The sequence below is a fragment of the Caloenas nicobarica genome, chromosome 1 (genome assembly GCF_036013445.1).
Source record: "Caloenas nicobarica isolate bCalNic1 chromosome 1, bCalNic1.hap1, whole genome shotgun sequence".
Lineage (NCBI taxonomy): Eukaryota > Metazoa > Chordata > Aves > Columbiformes > Columbidae > Caloenas > Caloenas nicobarica.
Window position 1 is genome coordinate 133,924,297 of NC_088245.1, and position 15,680 is coordinate 133,939,976.

The window sequence follows — 15,680 nt, forward strand, 5'->3', positions numbered from 1 at the left end:
TTCCTAACCCGTGATAGGAGAAGAAGATTTAACCTTACCTTGTCAAACTTAACAGCTAGATTAAATGTGTTACAGGAGGGGGAATTCCAAGTCATCTCAATCATACAGCACCACGTGAAACAATTATATTTGGTTACCCTTTAGAAGGATATGTTCTTGAGGGATAACTTTTATGTACTGCTCCTCCAAACATGACTACATTCTGACTGTGCTGCTTTTGATTTTTAAATAGCTCAGACAGCTATAACCTCTGCATATCTCCAACTATAAATGACAGTATTACATTTACACACCATATTCTTGGAAAAAGATTTTTTTTTCCTTAACTATCCAGGTTTACAATGTAAGACAAAAGAAATTAAAGGCTCTAACATAATGGAAAGTTATCAGAGAAGATTTTGTACTTTTTACTAACAGAATCCTCCTCAGTTCCCCACCATTGTGTCAGTGTTGAAAGTGGTCTTGATGTTTATGAAACATTGGGCCCCAACATACAAATGAAATCATGTGAACAAACAGGTCCGATGCTAGAAGCTGAAATACTTCAGTTTATTCTAAAGATGAAAAACCGGGGCAAGACACCTGACTGATGATTCAAGTGAAATTTGCAAAACATTTATGGATTTAAGAAAAACAGTAGACAACAGGTGATAGTTTTTATTATTGTTCTTTTTTTATTAATATGAATATCCATGCTTTATTCTCTAGAAAGGAAATTAGAAAAACAAGAAACAACATATGGCAGTTATTCTTCTGTTTTTTGTATTGTTGATTTCTTTTTTCTTTTACAGTTATGAATACCCATGCTTCATTTTACAGAAAAGGAATGACTCCTTGTGCAACTCTTTACAAAACCAGGGAAATATTTGACTCTTGCATCTCATATGCCACAGTCCTGTTCCTTTACCAACATGCAATGAGATCACCGAGAAACCAGAAAGCCTTATCCATTGGCATGGGGCTCAGTTTTCTTCCATGTAACTTTAAATTCCTTAAGGATACCAGTGACACATGACTTACTGTAAAATAAAGAGGAAAAAAAAACCCCACGACATTAAACAAAAAAGAGATGGACAAGTGATAGGGAGAAGATAAATATGCAAGCAGACAAGGCAAGCAAAAAACCAAAGAAGAGTATGATTTTTGAGATTTCAAATTTATTTATAAAAACAGAGCTAGCATAAAAAAATCCTAAAACATGAAAAGAATTATAGTGGAGAAATCAGCTTTATTTCAGGCAATGTAATACAACTCAAACACAGAATTCTTCAGAAGTCTTCATGTAAATCTTATTCAGAGCTGCAAGCAACCCAGCAATTTGGACATTAATAGGAAAAGTCATAGTGTTAAAAACTTGTAGTAGTGCTAGAGTGGTTTCAACCTACTAGTGTATGCTTTTTTGGCAAGCACTGAGACAAAATTAGAAGCAAGTCTGTTCATTTAAAAATACAAAGAATGTGTATGTTTATTTTATACTGCTAAGAAACGGATAAGAAATAAATGGTTGGTCTTGCTTTTTCCTCACTTTCAGGATGTCTAATATAGGTCCTCATTAATCAGCCCTTTTAAATGTTAGGTATATCAGATGACTTAAGACAGATTGATATTCACCGTGAGCATCTTTCCATGGTATGATTGGAATAGCAATGTGATTGTACAGGAGGTTATGTTTCTTGAGCATTGGGGGTTTCCTGGGTGACAGGAAAGTAGTCATAGCTCACAGAAATTAGATGTATGCACAAAAACCCAAACCAGTGAAGTGTATTTTGAAAGGACAATTAAAAAATAAAGGAAATAGAACACAGAACTGAGAAGGATAACTTACGTTTTTATCATTAGATAACAAATACAGTATGAATACATAGGAAATTTTTGGTGGATCCTGCTTTATATGTGCTTTTCAGTCAGACACACAAGCAATTTAAAGTAAGAGAAGCTAAAACATCCTATGTAAAATCACACAGGTATTACTTGCCCTTAAGTTCTGCAGAAGAAGATTTTGTGTTCTGGGGATGATGGTCCTGATTTAGAGGATGACTCAGCTCCCAGGATGGAAACCTTTGTGAGTTTTTCTTGTGCATGTGTTGAAACAGATGACAACACAGGAGTAACGGAGGAGACAGCTGAAGGAGTGCATAGGTCAAGAAGAAACAGATAATTAATGAATTGTAAGAGCAATTCAGTATTTTAACTGTGTGCAGCTGAAATAGCAGAAGGAGAAAATAGAACAAATAATTCTAACAATTTGGACAATGATCTTATGAACAAAGAAATCTCTTCATTTACAGAAATTATTGCCTGAACTGCACACAGTAAAAGAGCCAGACGACCAACAAAAAGATGTCTGGAGAGGACCTAGTGTGGTTTGTGAGACTAAGTTTTAATGGGGGTAAGACATGAAATACTTTTGAATGGATTTCTTCTTTATAGTGTACTAACGTGGCTGGTATTTGACTACTAATGACCTGACTGACCGGAGGCAGTGAACTGAATCGCTAATAAAAAAAAAGTTAAATTTATAGAAGGTTGATATTAAGGCAAAAATATATAACAATAATTTTGCCTAGAACAGTGTGTTATGAGAGTCAGTGATGACACAAAATAATAATAAATAAATGGCAGATGACTTCCAGAGATTTAGTGTACCTACTTGTCCATGTAACTCATTTTTCCTATCACAATTGTTTGCATTTCAGATTCTTTGAGGAAAAAGAGCTGCAGTAAAACAAGACATTTAAAAAAATCGTATTTTTTAACCAGGACAAAGCATTTTGAAACTTAAGTATTTCTATAGCATATTTATCTAAGAATAGTTGGTTAATGTAAGAGAGTAGCACACAATCAACTGATTTGCTCATGGCCCCAACGGTCATGGATATAAGGCTTTTCATAACCCGTGTCAAATTTTAACATCAAGTTGGCAAGCTCTGTAAAACCAGAACAAATTGGAAGAGATACTGGACTCAAGTTTTGTATATTCTATATGACAAACTATTAAATTGCAGGCAGACTGCAAAATGGGCCTTTATACTGCAACATTATAAATGTTCGTGATGACTTCCATTTACAGACGCTTTACTCAAGTAGCTACATGACAAATTTGAACTTAACAATGCAATGACCTCCAGTTTTATACAGCTCTGCTGACTATGTACTTCAGCAAAACTACTGTGAATTTGAAAAATCAACCACTGCTTTCTAACCTGTCTCCTAGATTCTACACTAAGGAATTACAGTTTCATATTGCTGAAACTACTGATTTTAGTAAAGTTAACATTTGTATAATAGTGGAATAAAATTGCAGAGGATGGTAGATATCTGCTGAGAGCCCTGGAGTAAAGATATTGTCCAATATTCAAACTAGCTGGGAATCAATGAGAGGGAAGCAGATGGTATAAGGAAAAGGTTTAAAAATAAAACCAAACGTACTCAAGACTGAGGAATTAGAACCTCCCAACAAGATCATTGTTCTCGTGAAGACCTCAATGGCTGATGACTTGCTGTAAAGCAAGCCCACTCTCTCATCTGCATCAGGAAGACTTAAACTGCTGACCTCAGGACCTAGAGGCAGACTGGAAAGGTGACCATAATGTCAGAAAAGTGAGGCTTTTTTATATTAATTAGATAATTTGAGCTGCTAGAATATTTACTGGACTAACAGTAAATTCTTAGTGCTATGTATAAAGTGTAGTACACAAGATTTTGAGTGGAGAATGTGGGCAAACCTTTCTGTGAACCCTTTTAGTATGTTGGTGAGCAACACTACCCACTATGAGTGGATGTGTAACACTGTACGAACTTTAAAAGGAAGACCAGAATTTGAAAGATTGTATCATCTGGATGATCACAAGCCAAAAGCAAGCAGAGGTGTATTAGGAGCAGAAAAAGTTGTCAAAGTGTGTTCAAAGTTTTGTACATGGTAGAGATGGACAAACCTTGAATTAGGACCAGGGTGCATTTAAAGAGCTGTAGTAGATGTCCTGGATACAAAAATGTATTTAGTCTTAGGGCCTATAGATATTGGCACAGTATGGAATGAGCTAGCAACCCATATGATGGAGGAAGTGATCTAGGGGACACTAAATAATAGTAAACAAGAAAAACAAACAAAGAACCCATGAGTGTGTATGATTTAGAGGCTGTTACAACTGCTATTTTTATCAGCATTTACTCTCAGTGGTAGAAGAGGGATGACAAATCAAAAACAAGCAGAAAAGTAGTCCATGCAGGGATGCAGTGGTAGGGAATAGTGTAGTAAGAAACCAGTCAGACCTAGCACAAACACACACACAGAAACAACATGAGAAAACTGGGGAAGTGATGCAGTAGTAGGACAATATATTCAACAAGCCCCCTACCAGATCACTAACTGAAAACTGGCATAAGGAAAAAACAATTAATTGCTTATGCCTCATCTTTACAGGTACCGAAGCACAACTTGATCATTGGGGATGGCCTGCTGTCCCAGTGGAACTAAAGGACAAGTGGAAAATGAGGAGCCTGGATGTTGTCTGAGAAGATAATATAATGCAAAAAAATTGAATACTTGGCAGAGGTTGTGATCTGTGCAGTTCAGAAGGCTATTCTGATCAAGCAGGCAGAGGAAGAGAACAAAGTGCTAACAATCAAAGAAGCTGAATATTCAAGCAGGAGAAAGCAGAACTGCTGAGAGAAGTGTGACTGCTGAAGCATGATGCCCTGCTGCAGGAGCGGATCACACACATGTGAGAAATATCTGCAACGAGTGCCTGGTTAAACTAAAATCAGATTGGGCAGTGATATCAACAATTTCTTGAGTAGGATCAGGCAACTGAATCCAAAATCCAGGGAGAATTTTGAGAGAGAAATAAAAGGCTCAAAGAGATTATCAAAGAGGAAGGATATTTGAAACTGAGGAACACTGACTGAGAGCCACCAACCCTTAAACTCTCATGGAATTGAGATCAGAAAACAAAAAGTTACCCATATAATACATGACTGTAATTAATATCTTAAGGTGAAAATTTAAATAGAATTGTAAAGATTGCTATTTGAATTAAAATATAAATGTTCAGCTTTTTGTTACAAAGAGACAGAACCAAAGCAAAATAAAAACAGATGAAGGATTACTAAAGTTATCTAATAAATGAAGTAAATTTTCTTACCATATAGTAATGAAGTAGTTGTTTCATTATTATGTACTTTAACATAAAAGTATTCAGGAAACAGAAATGCAGCTAATTAACCTGGATATTATCAGAAATTCATACCGAGGGAGGTGCTTTAGCCTGGATAACTAAGATAACTATTCATATTTGCTTATCTTCCACAGATAGCACAGTATAAGCAATGCCTTTCAAACGTTTGCACACTGTAAGTTGCATATTGCTTAGTTTACTGAATGTTTTTATTATGATACATGTATATAGGAAAAGTGAAAGCCATACTACTTTTCTTTTAGCTCAAATACCATTGCTGAGTTTAAAAACGAGAGCAAAATATGAACATAGGTAATAAAGAGACAAAGGATTCAACCTAAAAGATTCATCTCCAAGAGAAAACCTGTTTCTCTGTGTGAAGACAGATGTACTTAGTAATCTGTGAATACTTATGTTCCTCATTAAAATATGTGTGTATGTGTTTGTCTTGGATGAAGCTTTCTATATTTATAAAATACAGAATTTTGATTGCTCTAAAAGGAAAGGTGAATATCCAAGGTATAAAAATATTTCGTCTGGAAAATTTTATTGCATACAATACAATCACCTATGGCAACAGATTGTATATCTTTCTAGCACTGTATCACTGGGATTGTGAAGACTGCACCTTTATTTATTGTACTGGGGATATTTTAAGATGTAAAAAATGGTGTAAATCAGGGGTCCTTAATCTGCTAGGGTATCAAAATGTTACTTATGTTTATAGTATGTAACCTTGCATGATTATTCAACTACAGCTAATTAGGTAACTTTGGAGATCTATAGCTATAGCATTTCTGAGATGAGAGATGTGCACTTATGAAGATGGCTTATCGAACATGATAGATGTTCTTCATAGTCTTTTTAGGCATATTCCAGAAAAAACAACTCAAGACATGCATTACATATGTCAGGATATCAATGTTTTAACAATTGCTTAGATCAGAATTTGCACAAGATGTTATTATGAAATTGCTCCAGTGATTGTGACATTATCTATGTAGGATTCTGTTATGTTCATATACATGCAGAATCACGTGAACTATCTCAGTGTGCAACATGCTCAATGATAGGCACACATGTAATGTAAAGATACAAATTACATCATTATCTTAAGACTATGGTCTCTGGCATCTTCAGAAACCTGGACTTTGCTGTACACCCTACAGTTGTAACTTTAGTTGTTATACTAGCTTCAGTGATTGTGCAACAGTTATACTTCATTAAACCTTCAGACCCTGAAGTGTTATCATCACACAAGACTACACTTGAAAAAAATTATTTTCAAGAGCCATCACTCAGTCCTGTTAAGAAGTTTGGAGTCATAGGAGAGTTTGCAACATTTCTGCTGGAGTCATGTAACAATCAACCTGCTTTTAACAGACACCTATCAAAAAGGGGAATTTTAGCCTCATACACGTGATTTTTTGCCATTGCTCATCAAACCCATATGAGCTTGTGTCTGTGAGTGCTGCTGGGGGAAGGGATTTGACAGCCCCAGGCAGTCCTTGACTTACCAACAGCATCCTCAAGGTCAGCTGCATCCGGGAGAGAGGTTGTTGTGCAGTTGTCAGACTTCAGCTGGGAACTTCAAAATTGAGGAGGGAGACACCCACCCCTCCCATGAACATCAGTGGCAAAGACCTCAAGAGGCCAATGCCTTGTCATAGCACATACGCTCCCATCTGCCTGAGGAAGACTTGAATTTTTAACCTTAGGATCTAGAGGCACACTGGGAAGGGAGGCATAATATTAAGAGAAAAGGCATAGGTGCTAGAATGTTTTCTGTTTAACAATTTAAATTGTACTGTTAATAAGGGTGGAGTTTTTTCAAATGAATCAGATAATTTTGACAATTATACTGTTAAAACATTTACTGGACTAACTTTAAATCCTTAGTTTCATATATGGTGTTCTCTTCTGCCTATAGCAAGATTTTGAATGTAACACAAAGGAACTTGTCCCTGTCCATTCTTTCTGTTCATTCAAAACCATTGGTCACACCTGAGAATCAATTTGCTCAACTGCCACTGACTGCCATTAAAAACTAAACCCCAACTAATACTGCCAAGATCTAAAAGACTGTCTGCAGAAAGCATTCTGGGCTTTTGAAAGTTCTGCACTTCACAGAAAATTCGCACCGGATTCATCCGCTTTTCTTGTGGTGAACTCAGTGCACCCTTAATTCATGAATGCAACTTAAGATACTATTCTGCTTTTTGAAAACTAAAATAGTTCTACACATACTAATGAATTTATATTGACATGGCTGTCAGAGCATTAGCAACATGCATCTCCTCCTTTCTTCTCACCTCACTTGACCTCCTCCAGGATTAGCTGTGTTACCCTCTGAACGAATATCTGGCAACCTCATTTTCTCTTTTGAGAAAAAGGCCAGACAGCCTACACGCCTGTAGCGTGTCAGGGAAGAATGTGAGACTATGCAACCAGCCTTCAAGAGACCTCCTAGGTAAGATTATTTCTCAGGGATTTTAGAAAAGACCTGGCAATGAACAACAAGAAAGAAAAATTGATGCTGAAGCTGTAGTGTTTCATTCTTAATTCTAAGTGTACTGAGTATAAACCATACAATATTTGGCTAGTGTTAATAAGTTGCTTGTTTTATAGCAATGTATTGTTAGGGAAGCCCACTGAAATAATAGCATGAATGTTTCTCTGCGACAACTATCCTGGAGAGCTCAAGCTACTTATTTCCTAAATGACAGAGATAAACACACATTGGTAAGACACAGGTGACACTTACCAAATGTTGTGGGTATGGCATTAAGGAGAGAGTCTCAAGTGTTTTATGTTCTCTCAACACATAAACACATACGCAAATACCAGGAAATAGCAGTATTGGCAGTTGTACAAGGCTGTTACTACTGGCAGTAATTACTTTTGAGAAATGCATACAGAAGGCATAAATACAACAGAGTATACACGAAGTCCAAAAATATTATGATATTACTAAAGTTTTCCTGTATTTTGTATTTTTGAAGTGTTTCACAAATTCTTACTTGAAACTAAAGACTTTCTGCTAAATTAAACCCTTTTTTAGTGAGACTCATAGGCATTTTCTTAACAAATATTTTCTACATCTGCTGATATTTTTAATTGGTATCACACTTTGAAGTGTCTTGATTACAGTGTAAACAACTATGAAAGATATTTACATTTTTTGATACTTTTATACAAAATAAGGATGCCTAAAGATAATAATACTGCAATATTGTGAAAGCAAGAAGCAGCCGTTATCTAGGACTTTCAAGTTTTTGGAATGTGTTTTCATTTTGCTCTGCATGGTAAGTGCAAATGGCATTCCCATCATGTGTGCTTACTGGAATTTGACAACCCTGAAACTTACTTTTTAGTATTTCAGATTGTGTATTAGTTTTGATTTTTAAAGATGTGTTGTTATTTAAAGCTCCTGATACCATGACGGGAAAAGGTAAGACCCTAAGTGACAGTCTCAGTGAATACCCTACTTTTCTTAAAAAAAACCCAAAACTGAAAACAAAGATGAAACCTCCAAACCCAGAAACTAATCAAACTAATCAGTGGATATACTAATGGATTCTTGGAATGTTTGCTGCAATTTTCAAGGATATGTGCTTTGTTCTTCATATGTATAGAAGTGCAGTTTTAACTATGAAACTGTGACATGCTGTTGAGGTCTAGCTTTAGCAGTAGCTGTGCAACACTGACCATTTCTTTTCTCTTATGTGTCTCACCTTGGAGAATCTAAAGACAGGGATAAGCAGCTTGTTTAATCTTTATTCCAAATATTTGCCCTGTCTGAGAAGACTACTAAAATAAGTGATGATTAAGAAATTAACAGATTTTTTTTCAGAGGCTTATTTTTATTGAATCTGAATGACAACTGTGCAATTAATTTCCTATGGATTCTTGAACAAGTAATAGGGGTAAGTATAGCTGGGCAATGTGGCAAAATAAAATAGTTTTGTTTCAAATTTTGAACTCCATTTTGTGTTACGTACTGAACATGCAAAAACCAGTCCAATGACGAGGAGCTGGAATGTGTACCGTAACATGCTCAGATGTCTGACACCTCTATAAAGGACACGGGGAATCCCTCAAGAATTCATTCTTGCGGAATAATGAAACCTGAATCTTTTTCAACAGCTGTCTCTTTCCATGGGAATGTCTTTTCTTAATAGTGCCCCTTGTGGGCTACAGTATTGGCACAGGGGAAAGAGAGCTGATGTATTCCTGTGTTACTCAGTCCTTACTCACAGACTACTTCTCATCTTTAAGACATCAAAAGGTGCAATGCCAATAAAAAACGCATAAAGCTCCTCACATGCAAGCAAGCAAAGTGGGCCATCCACACCTAGATGTAAAAAGGCTTTCAAGAAAAGGGAATTGGGAGGAGTTCTGACTGAAATGATGACAAATCTTGGATATAGCCATTAAGCACTGAATTTAAACATCCACAAGACATGCCATATGACATGTCACTTTAAGAGATCAGTAATTCTTAAATGTTCTCAACAGTAGAGTTAAAGAATATCTTGCTGTCTTTGGTACTTGCAATCTCTTCTCAATTGGATTAAATGAGGAGTCTAGACTGCCCACAGCTAAAACAGAGCACAGTATTTGGGACCACACTGTAGCATTCAGGTATGTCTGTTTGCAATGCCGCATTTATGTCTATATTGGAATAAAAAGTGGGCCACCAGTCTCTTTTTCTCCCTGCAGGCCAGAAGCAAACCCTCACCATATTCCTGCTCCAGGCAATCTGAGAACTGGGATGGTGGGGACCATGCTCTAACTCATGTATGTTATGCATCTCATAACAATCTCATAGCTGTGGGATTGGGCAGTCTAGAGACTAGCAATAGTGCTTGACAGCTGTAGGACAGAATCCTGTACCCCAGAGATGAGTCTGACAGGCCTGGGAGCCTATTGCTGATCCAGGCAAGGACCAGGGACCAGGTCTGCTCTGAGCCACTTGGCTTAGAAACACCTGGAGCTCAGGAACTGACTCCACACGAGCCAGAAAAGGCCAGAGACCACACAGATTTCTTCTGGCTGAGAAACTAACAGACATCATTGATGAGGGAGAATATGAACCAATGCCTTAATGAAAAAATATCTTGTCCTAACGGATTCCTACAGTTTAGCATCTCTGTCAACTTTTGCAAAATAAGTGCAAAATATTACTGAATCAAGATGGATGTACTGCATGACAAAAGCAGCCATTTTTATCTTTTCAATGCTTCTCAAATCTTGAATGTTCTTTACTTCAAACCTTTGTTTTCTACTTAAACTTTGCATATTTTAAAAAATCTAAATTGATGCTATAATAATTATAACTATACAGTTACTGCTCAGCATTGCTATGCAACATTTTGAAGTACAAAGAACTTCAGCATGAGCATCCTTTGAAATGCCTTTTTTGAGTGGATTGTATACTGCAGCTTTAGTGGCAACTAGGTGCCAGACACATGCCTCAGACACCAATGCTATATGATCCACTGCTATCCCCCCAAAAAGCACTTATTACAAACAGTTCTCTTCCTATTTCTACTGGCAGCAGCTGCTGCCAGCTTTGTATCAATCTCTGACAAATGCACAATGACACATTCAGCTGTTGGGACAATATTCATTGTTTGAACTGCCATTTTTGCCTCAAGGTAGAGGACTAAATGGCAGCGTCCTGAAAGCCAAAGTCGGCCTTCGAGTCTCAGCTAGCTCACAGTGTAACAGATGATCACAGTAAATATATGCCTTAGTATCTTTGAGTTACTTGTGACAAAGCAGGCAGATAAAATCATGCCCAAGTTGTAAACTGGAACATGAATTGATACAAATGCTACGGTTATCAATTTCCCAGTTCACAGAGTTAAATACAGCATTTGGGCTTTATCTATTATAGAGATGGGCTATTTGCAGAATTTAACTTCCTGAAGTTGAAGGTTGCTTGTATGTGAGGCTGGATACTGTGTTATTTCCACTTAAAATCTTTCAAAGGAAGGTTAAGAAAGGGTCCCTGCCTTCAGGGAGTCAAACATCACAGCTATATCCCTATGTTTACATAAATAGCTAATGCTGATTTATAAATCTCTCGTGTTTATGCTAAACAGCTCATAACTGCACTGTGAATTTGCCTGTGCTTTCTGACAACGAAAACCAAAAAGACTGTGCTAAGAGTGAAGCTTCTGTTTCCTAAGTTAATGAATTCAAAGGCTGCAGGAATTGCCCTCCTACCTCCACTTCAACAGCGGGCAATCTCTCCAGTACTGAACAGCTGGAAGCTCCAAAGCAGCAGCACAGGTAACATGTAACCATTGTAAACACAGTTCCTGTATCTTGATACTCAGGTGGAATTTCTCTCTCTTCAGTTTGCCAAAATAGTTAACTGTGAGAATGAATGACACACTCGCAAAAGAATACGATGTGTGTAGTATGATTGGAGAAGTAAAAATAAGATTATAGAGTTGTCAAACTTTGGTATAGCAGAGGCACTGGAATCTCTGCCATGCAGAAAGTTTTGAGAAGCACAGGTAATTTTAAAACCAGCTTTTCAGTCTCCAGTGAGACACTGGAAAAAACACAGAAATCTTGCTTTATCAGAGCTAGATGTCACAGGTAGTTCTGCTACAGCATAGATGCTGCTGCTTTCAAAACCCAAACAAAAATGGCTTAGGCCTTCTGCTGGGGCAACTTCTACAGCAAACAGTATTTCCTACTCATTCTTAGGACAGGGAACACTTGTTACACTCTGTAAGGAAAAAAAGGACAAAAGTACTTGGATTTTTGTGTGTGTAGTTAGAAACTACTGCAAAGAAGGAGGTATAGTGTAGTTAAGATTTACAATGTTTATGATACAAATCATTATGGAAACTTTCACTGTAGCCAGTTTTGGGTAAAGTAATAAATAAATTGCTAGTGCTCATTACACATTGTGCTGTTAGTTATCTGGCAGACAGGAAGGGGAGGCAGCACTAAAATTCAGAGGAAGCCAAGATAGGGGAGATGAGTCACAAGCAGAGGATAACAATGTAGGAGATGGTTGTGGAAACGAGGTAAGGTATCTAGGAGCTGAAAAGTTTATAAACCATGGCTGAAAAGCATTCAAAAGAGGCCTCTAAATAAATGTTCTCACTACATGTCTAAACAAAGCAAAATTGCTGGACCTTAAATAAAAGTGCTAAATGCTGGCCTAGAGGCACGGTCAGGCTAGTGATTAGTTGCCTTGGATATTTGGTGGCCTATCCAAAAACGAGACATGCTGATATTAAGCCAACAACTTCTACAGCAATCTACCTGTGCTATTCAGCATTTAGAGCTGCATTAGGATCAGCTGAACTCATCTTACTTTGTTTAGGATTTTTTTTAATGTGTCCTGTAAAGCGACATTTTGCTTCACAGACATGGTGTTTATGAGAACTCATGGATGTCCCCGGAGTCTTGTTTTGCTGAGCTTGTCTGTGAGCACGCCAGCACCCTATCAAACAGTCGAGAAATTTATTCCAGCATTCACGATGACACCAAATCTGCTGGGGTGAGAGCGGCGGTGGTGTGGGTTTTTTGTGTGTGGGAACGCAGAGTTCACCCGGCAACAGACACACTGAAAAAGACATCAAAGAGACACTAAGAAAACAATCTGGGGACCGCCGAGCGACGGCAGACATCCCCCCGCCCCTCTCCTGCGGGCTCGCCTCTGCCCTGTCCTGCCGGGCAGCTCGGCTGTGACGGCCACTTTTAATTCCCTCTACTGAGGGGGCACAGCTCGCCCCTCGCCTCACCGCCCGGGCCCTCAGCAGCGGCGCAGCGCGGGCAGCCGCGCTCCCCCCGCCTCACGGGCGGCTCGGCCAGCGGCCCAGCCCGGCCCGGGCTCAGCCCACAGGCGGCCGCCTCCGCCCGCTCCGACACCCCGCCACGTCTTGAGGAGAACGGCTCTTTACACCCCCCCTCCCCCCCGGCACACACCTTCCCGCTATCACCCCCTCGCCGGCAGAGCGCCGGGGATGCGAAACCAAACTCCTCGCTCGTCCGCGCCAAGGGGAGGCAGGGACGGAGACCCCCAATACTTCCCTCCCACCCCCCGCCCCCTAAGGCACCCAGAGCCCCAACGCCGCCGCACCGGGCAGGGGGTGGGGTACGGGGGGGGAAACGTAGCGCGGTGCGGCCCAGGCGGCTGGCACGGCGGGCGGGGAGGGGCGGCGGAGGCGGCCGCCTCCCGGCCCCGGCGGGCTGCCCCAGCCGGTGGGCGGCGCCGGGCGGTGAGAGGCAGGGGGCGCCTCGCCCGCCCGCCCCGGCCCCCCTCCGCGGGTGTATATAGCGGCGGCGCGGCACAGCGCGGATCCCGCGGCAGGCAAGATGGCGGCCGCCGGCAGCACGCAGCCCCCGCAGCCGCCCAAGCTGCAGCAGCTGCTGGAACGGGACCCCTACCTGGCCCCCTTCGAGACGGATTTCCAGCGCAGGTACCGCCCCGGCCCGCCCGCCTGCCGGCGGCCTAGGCCTGCGCCGCGGGGAGGGGAGCGCCGCCTCGGCAGGGCGAGGGGCGGCAGGCGAGCACTCGGCGACCGCCCGCCTCTGGGGGCGCCGGGGCGGGCGAGGGGAGCGGCGGGGCGGGCGGTGTCCCCTCCCCCTCGTGGCGGAGGCTGTCCCTCAGCCAGCGCGGCTCCGCTTCCCGCCCCGGTGCCGGGGGGTGGGGGACGACGAACGGACCTGGAGCTGGGGGTTTTGCGCCGACCTTTCCGTCGGAGACGCCTCCACCGCGGGTGGAGCCTCCGCCGCGTCTTGACGCGGCTTCCTGAGCCGAGCAGGGCGGGCCGGTGCGGGGAGGCCTCCACCGCGGGCCTCTCCGCCGGCGTCGCCAGCCTTGTGGGCGGCCGGGCCGTCCTGCCCTGTCACGTCCTCCGCAGCCTCTCCGGCGCTTCAGGCATCTCCGTCGTCCCCCTTGGGCCCGCCTAAAAGCGGCACCGATTCGTTACGGCCGGGGTGGGGGGGTCGGGGCTGGTTCCCGGGCGGGTCTGGCCCTGGGAGCGCCGGCAGGTGCGTACCGGGGGGAAGCGCCGTGGGCAGCTTGTGAGGGCGGTTAGCCGGGCCGCGGTCGCTAATAAATAAAAATGTTTTTCAGTGCGGCTGTGGTAACCTGTAAATAAACTGCTCCTGAATCTCTCCTTTCTGGAGAATTTTCCTTTAGGTGCATTTTTTGACATATCCCTGAATCCCTAGCTCAGCTGTTCATCAGAGCTACAAACCGTACAGTACTGGGGTGTTCGGTAGGTTGGGTTTAGGTTGCCGCTCTGAGCATCCTTTTTTTTTTTTTTTTTGTCTCTGGCCGGGATGGGTGGTAGGCCTGGGCGTCTGCGTCCTACAGAGGCAGACTGCTGGCCCTGAGGGACTGCTGAAATCTCACCGGCCATTTGAAAACAGGAATTGGGACCTTTGTAGTGCAACTTTGTTGCGTTTCACTAACAGTCCTCTGATTGTCAAATCTGCAGTACCGACCAATGCCCTATATCTGAGACATCTGGAAAAGTCTATGGATGTGGGAGGGAAATGAGAATTTTATTATTTTTTTCTGAAGTACTTGTCTTTTTTTCACTTTGCTATATTACACATGGTGCTTTTGGTTTAGCATTACCAGGTGTCCTGTTGGGTTCTGGCAGAGCATAGAGGTAAGGCTAGATCTTGTAAAATAGGATTAAGGATTGAGTAAACTACTAGGCTGACTTACAGAGCATTTTCTCAAACTGTAATCTCTTAATGATAGAATAACTGAGTGTTTTTAAACAGTGCTTCCTGGCAGGCTTCTGGTAATGTATGCAGTGATGTAAAACACCTAATGCTTTCAGTGGGGTGCCAGGGTGTAGGAAGTAATAAGTAGGTGTATTTAGCTCTTAATAAAGGCTTTCATTGAAACATTTGGGCTTCCAAAATGTACCTGCCATCTAAATGGGCACATTGTGGATGACTGTGTTTGTATTTCTGGAAAATGTATAGCTGTGCTGAACACAGTGAGTCTGCAAAACTTGAGTGTACTTCTCAGGTTCATTCCTCTTGAGTGCAGAACTTGAGATGATCCTGTTTGTATCTTGTCACTTCATGGCTTCTGAACCTCAGATTGGTCACTTAACATAGAATTATAGTGGAAACCTAACCTGTATACTGTTAATTAGTTTAAAATAATAAAGGAAAACTTTTGCGACAGCCTGTGATAAACTGAATGTCTTATTCCAAGCTCAAACAACAAGCCTGTCCCCTTTCATCCTGCAGGTGGTAGAGAGTGCCAAGGGGGAAATCACAGAATAGTTTGGATTGGCAGGGGCTTTCCAAGGTCATCTAGTCCAACCCCTCTGCAATGAGCAGGGACATCTTCAACTAGATCAGGTTGCTCAGAGCCCTATCCAGCCTGGCCTTGAATGTCTCCAGGGATGTGGCATCTACCATCTCTCTGGGCAACCTGCAGCAGTGTTTTGCCACCCTCATCTTAAATTTCTTCCTCATATCTAGCCTGAATCTCCC

At 41.4% G+C, this 15,680-nt stretch overlaps 1 protein-coding gene and 1 long non-coding RNA gene across 5 annotated transcripts in view; one reads left to right on the forward strand and one right to left on the reverse strand.

Moving 5' to 3' along the window:
• Nucleotides 1-1,342: 1,342 nt before the first annotated feature.
• Nucleotides 1,343-14,007, reverse strand: LOC135986178 (uncharacterized). 2 transcript variants are annotated; one of them, XR_010605859.1, is made up of 3 exons: nucleotides 13,599-14,005; nucleotides 12,523-12,774; nucleotides 1,343-2,123 (listed from the first exon to the last, which is right to left on the reverse strand). It is a non-coding gene; the product is annotated as an uncharacterized LOC135986178 (long non-coding RNA). The 2 variants fall into 2 exon arrangements; XR_010605858.1 differs by lacking the exon at nucleotides 1,343-2,123 and having other exon boundaries at nucleotides 12,008-12,774; nucleotides 13,599-14,007.
• Nucleotides 13,453-15,680, forward strand: part of GBE1 (1,4-alpha-glucan branching enzyme 1) — a 160,870-nt gene continuing 158,642 nt past the window's right edge. For all 3 annotated transcript variants that reach the window (XM_065630003.1, XM_065630012.1, XM_065630022.1), the window contains exon 1: nucleotides 13,453-13,630. In XM_065630003.1, the coding sequence (XP_065486075.1) occupies nucleotides 13,527-13,630 (104 nt within the window). In that variant the 5' untranslated portion in view covers nucleotides 13,453-13,526. The remainder of the gene's footprint in view (nucleotides 13,631-15,680) is intronic.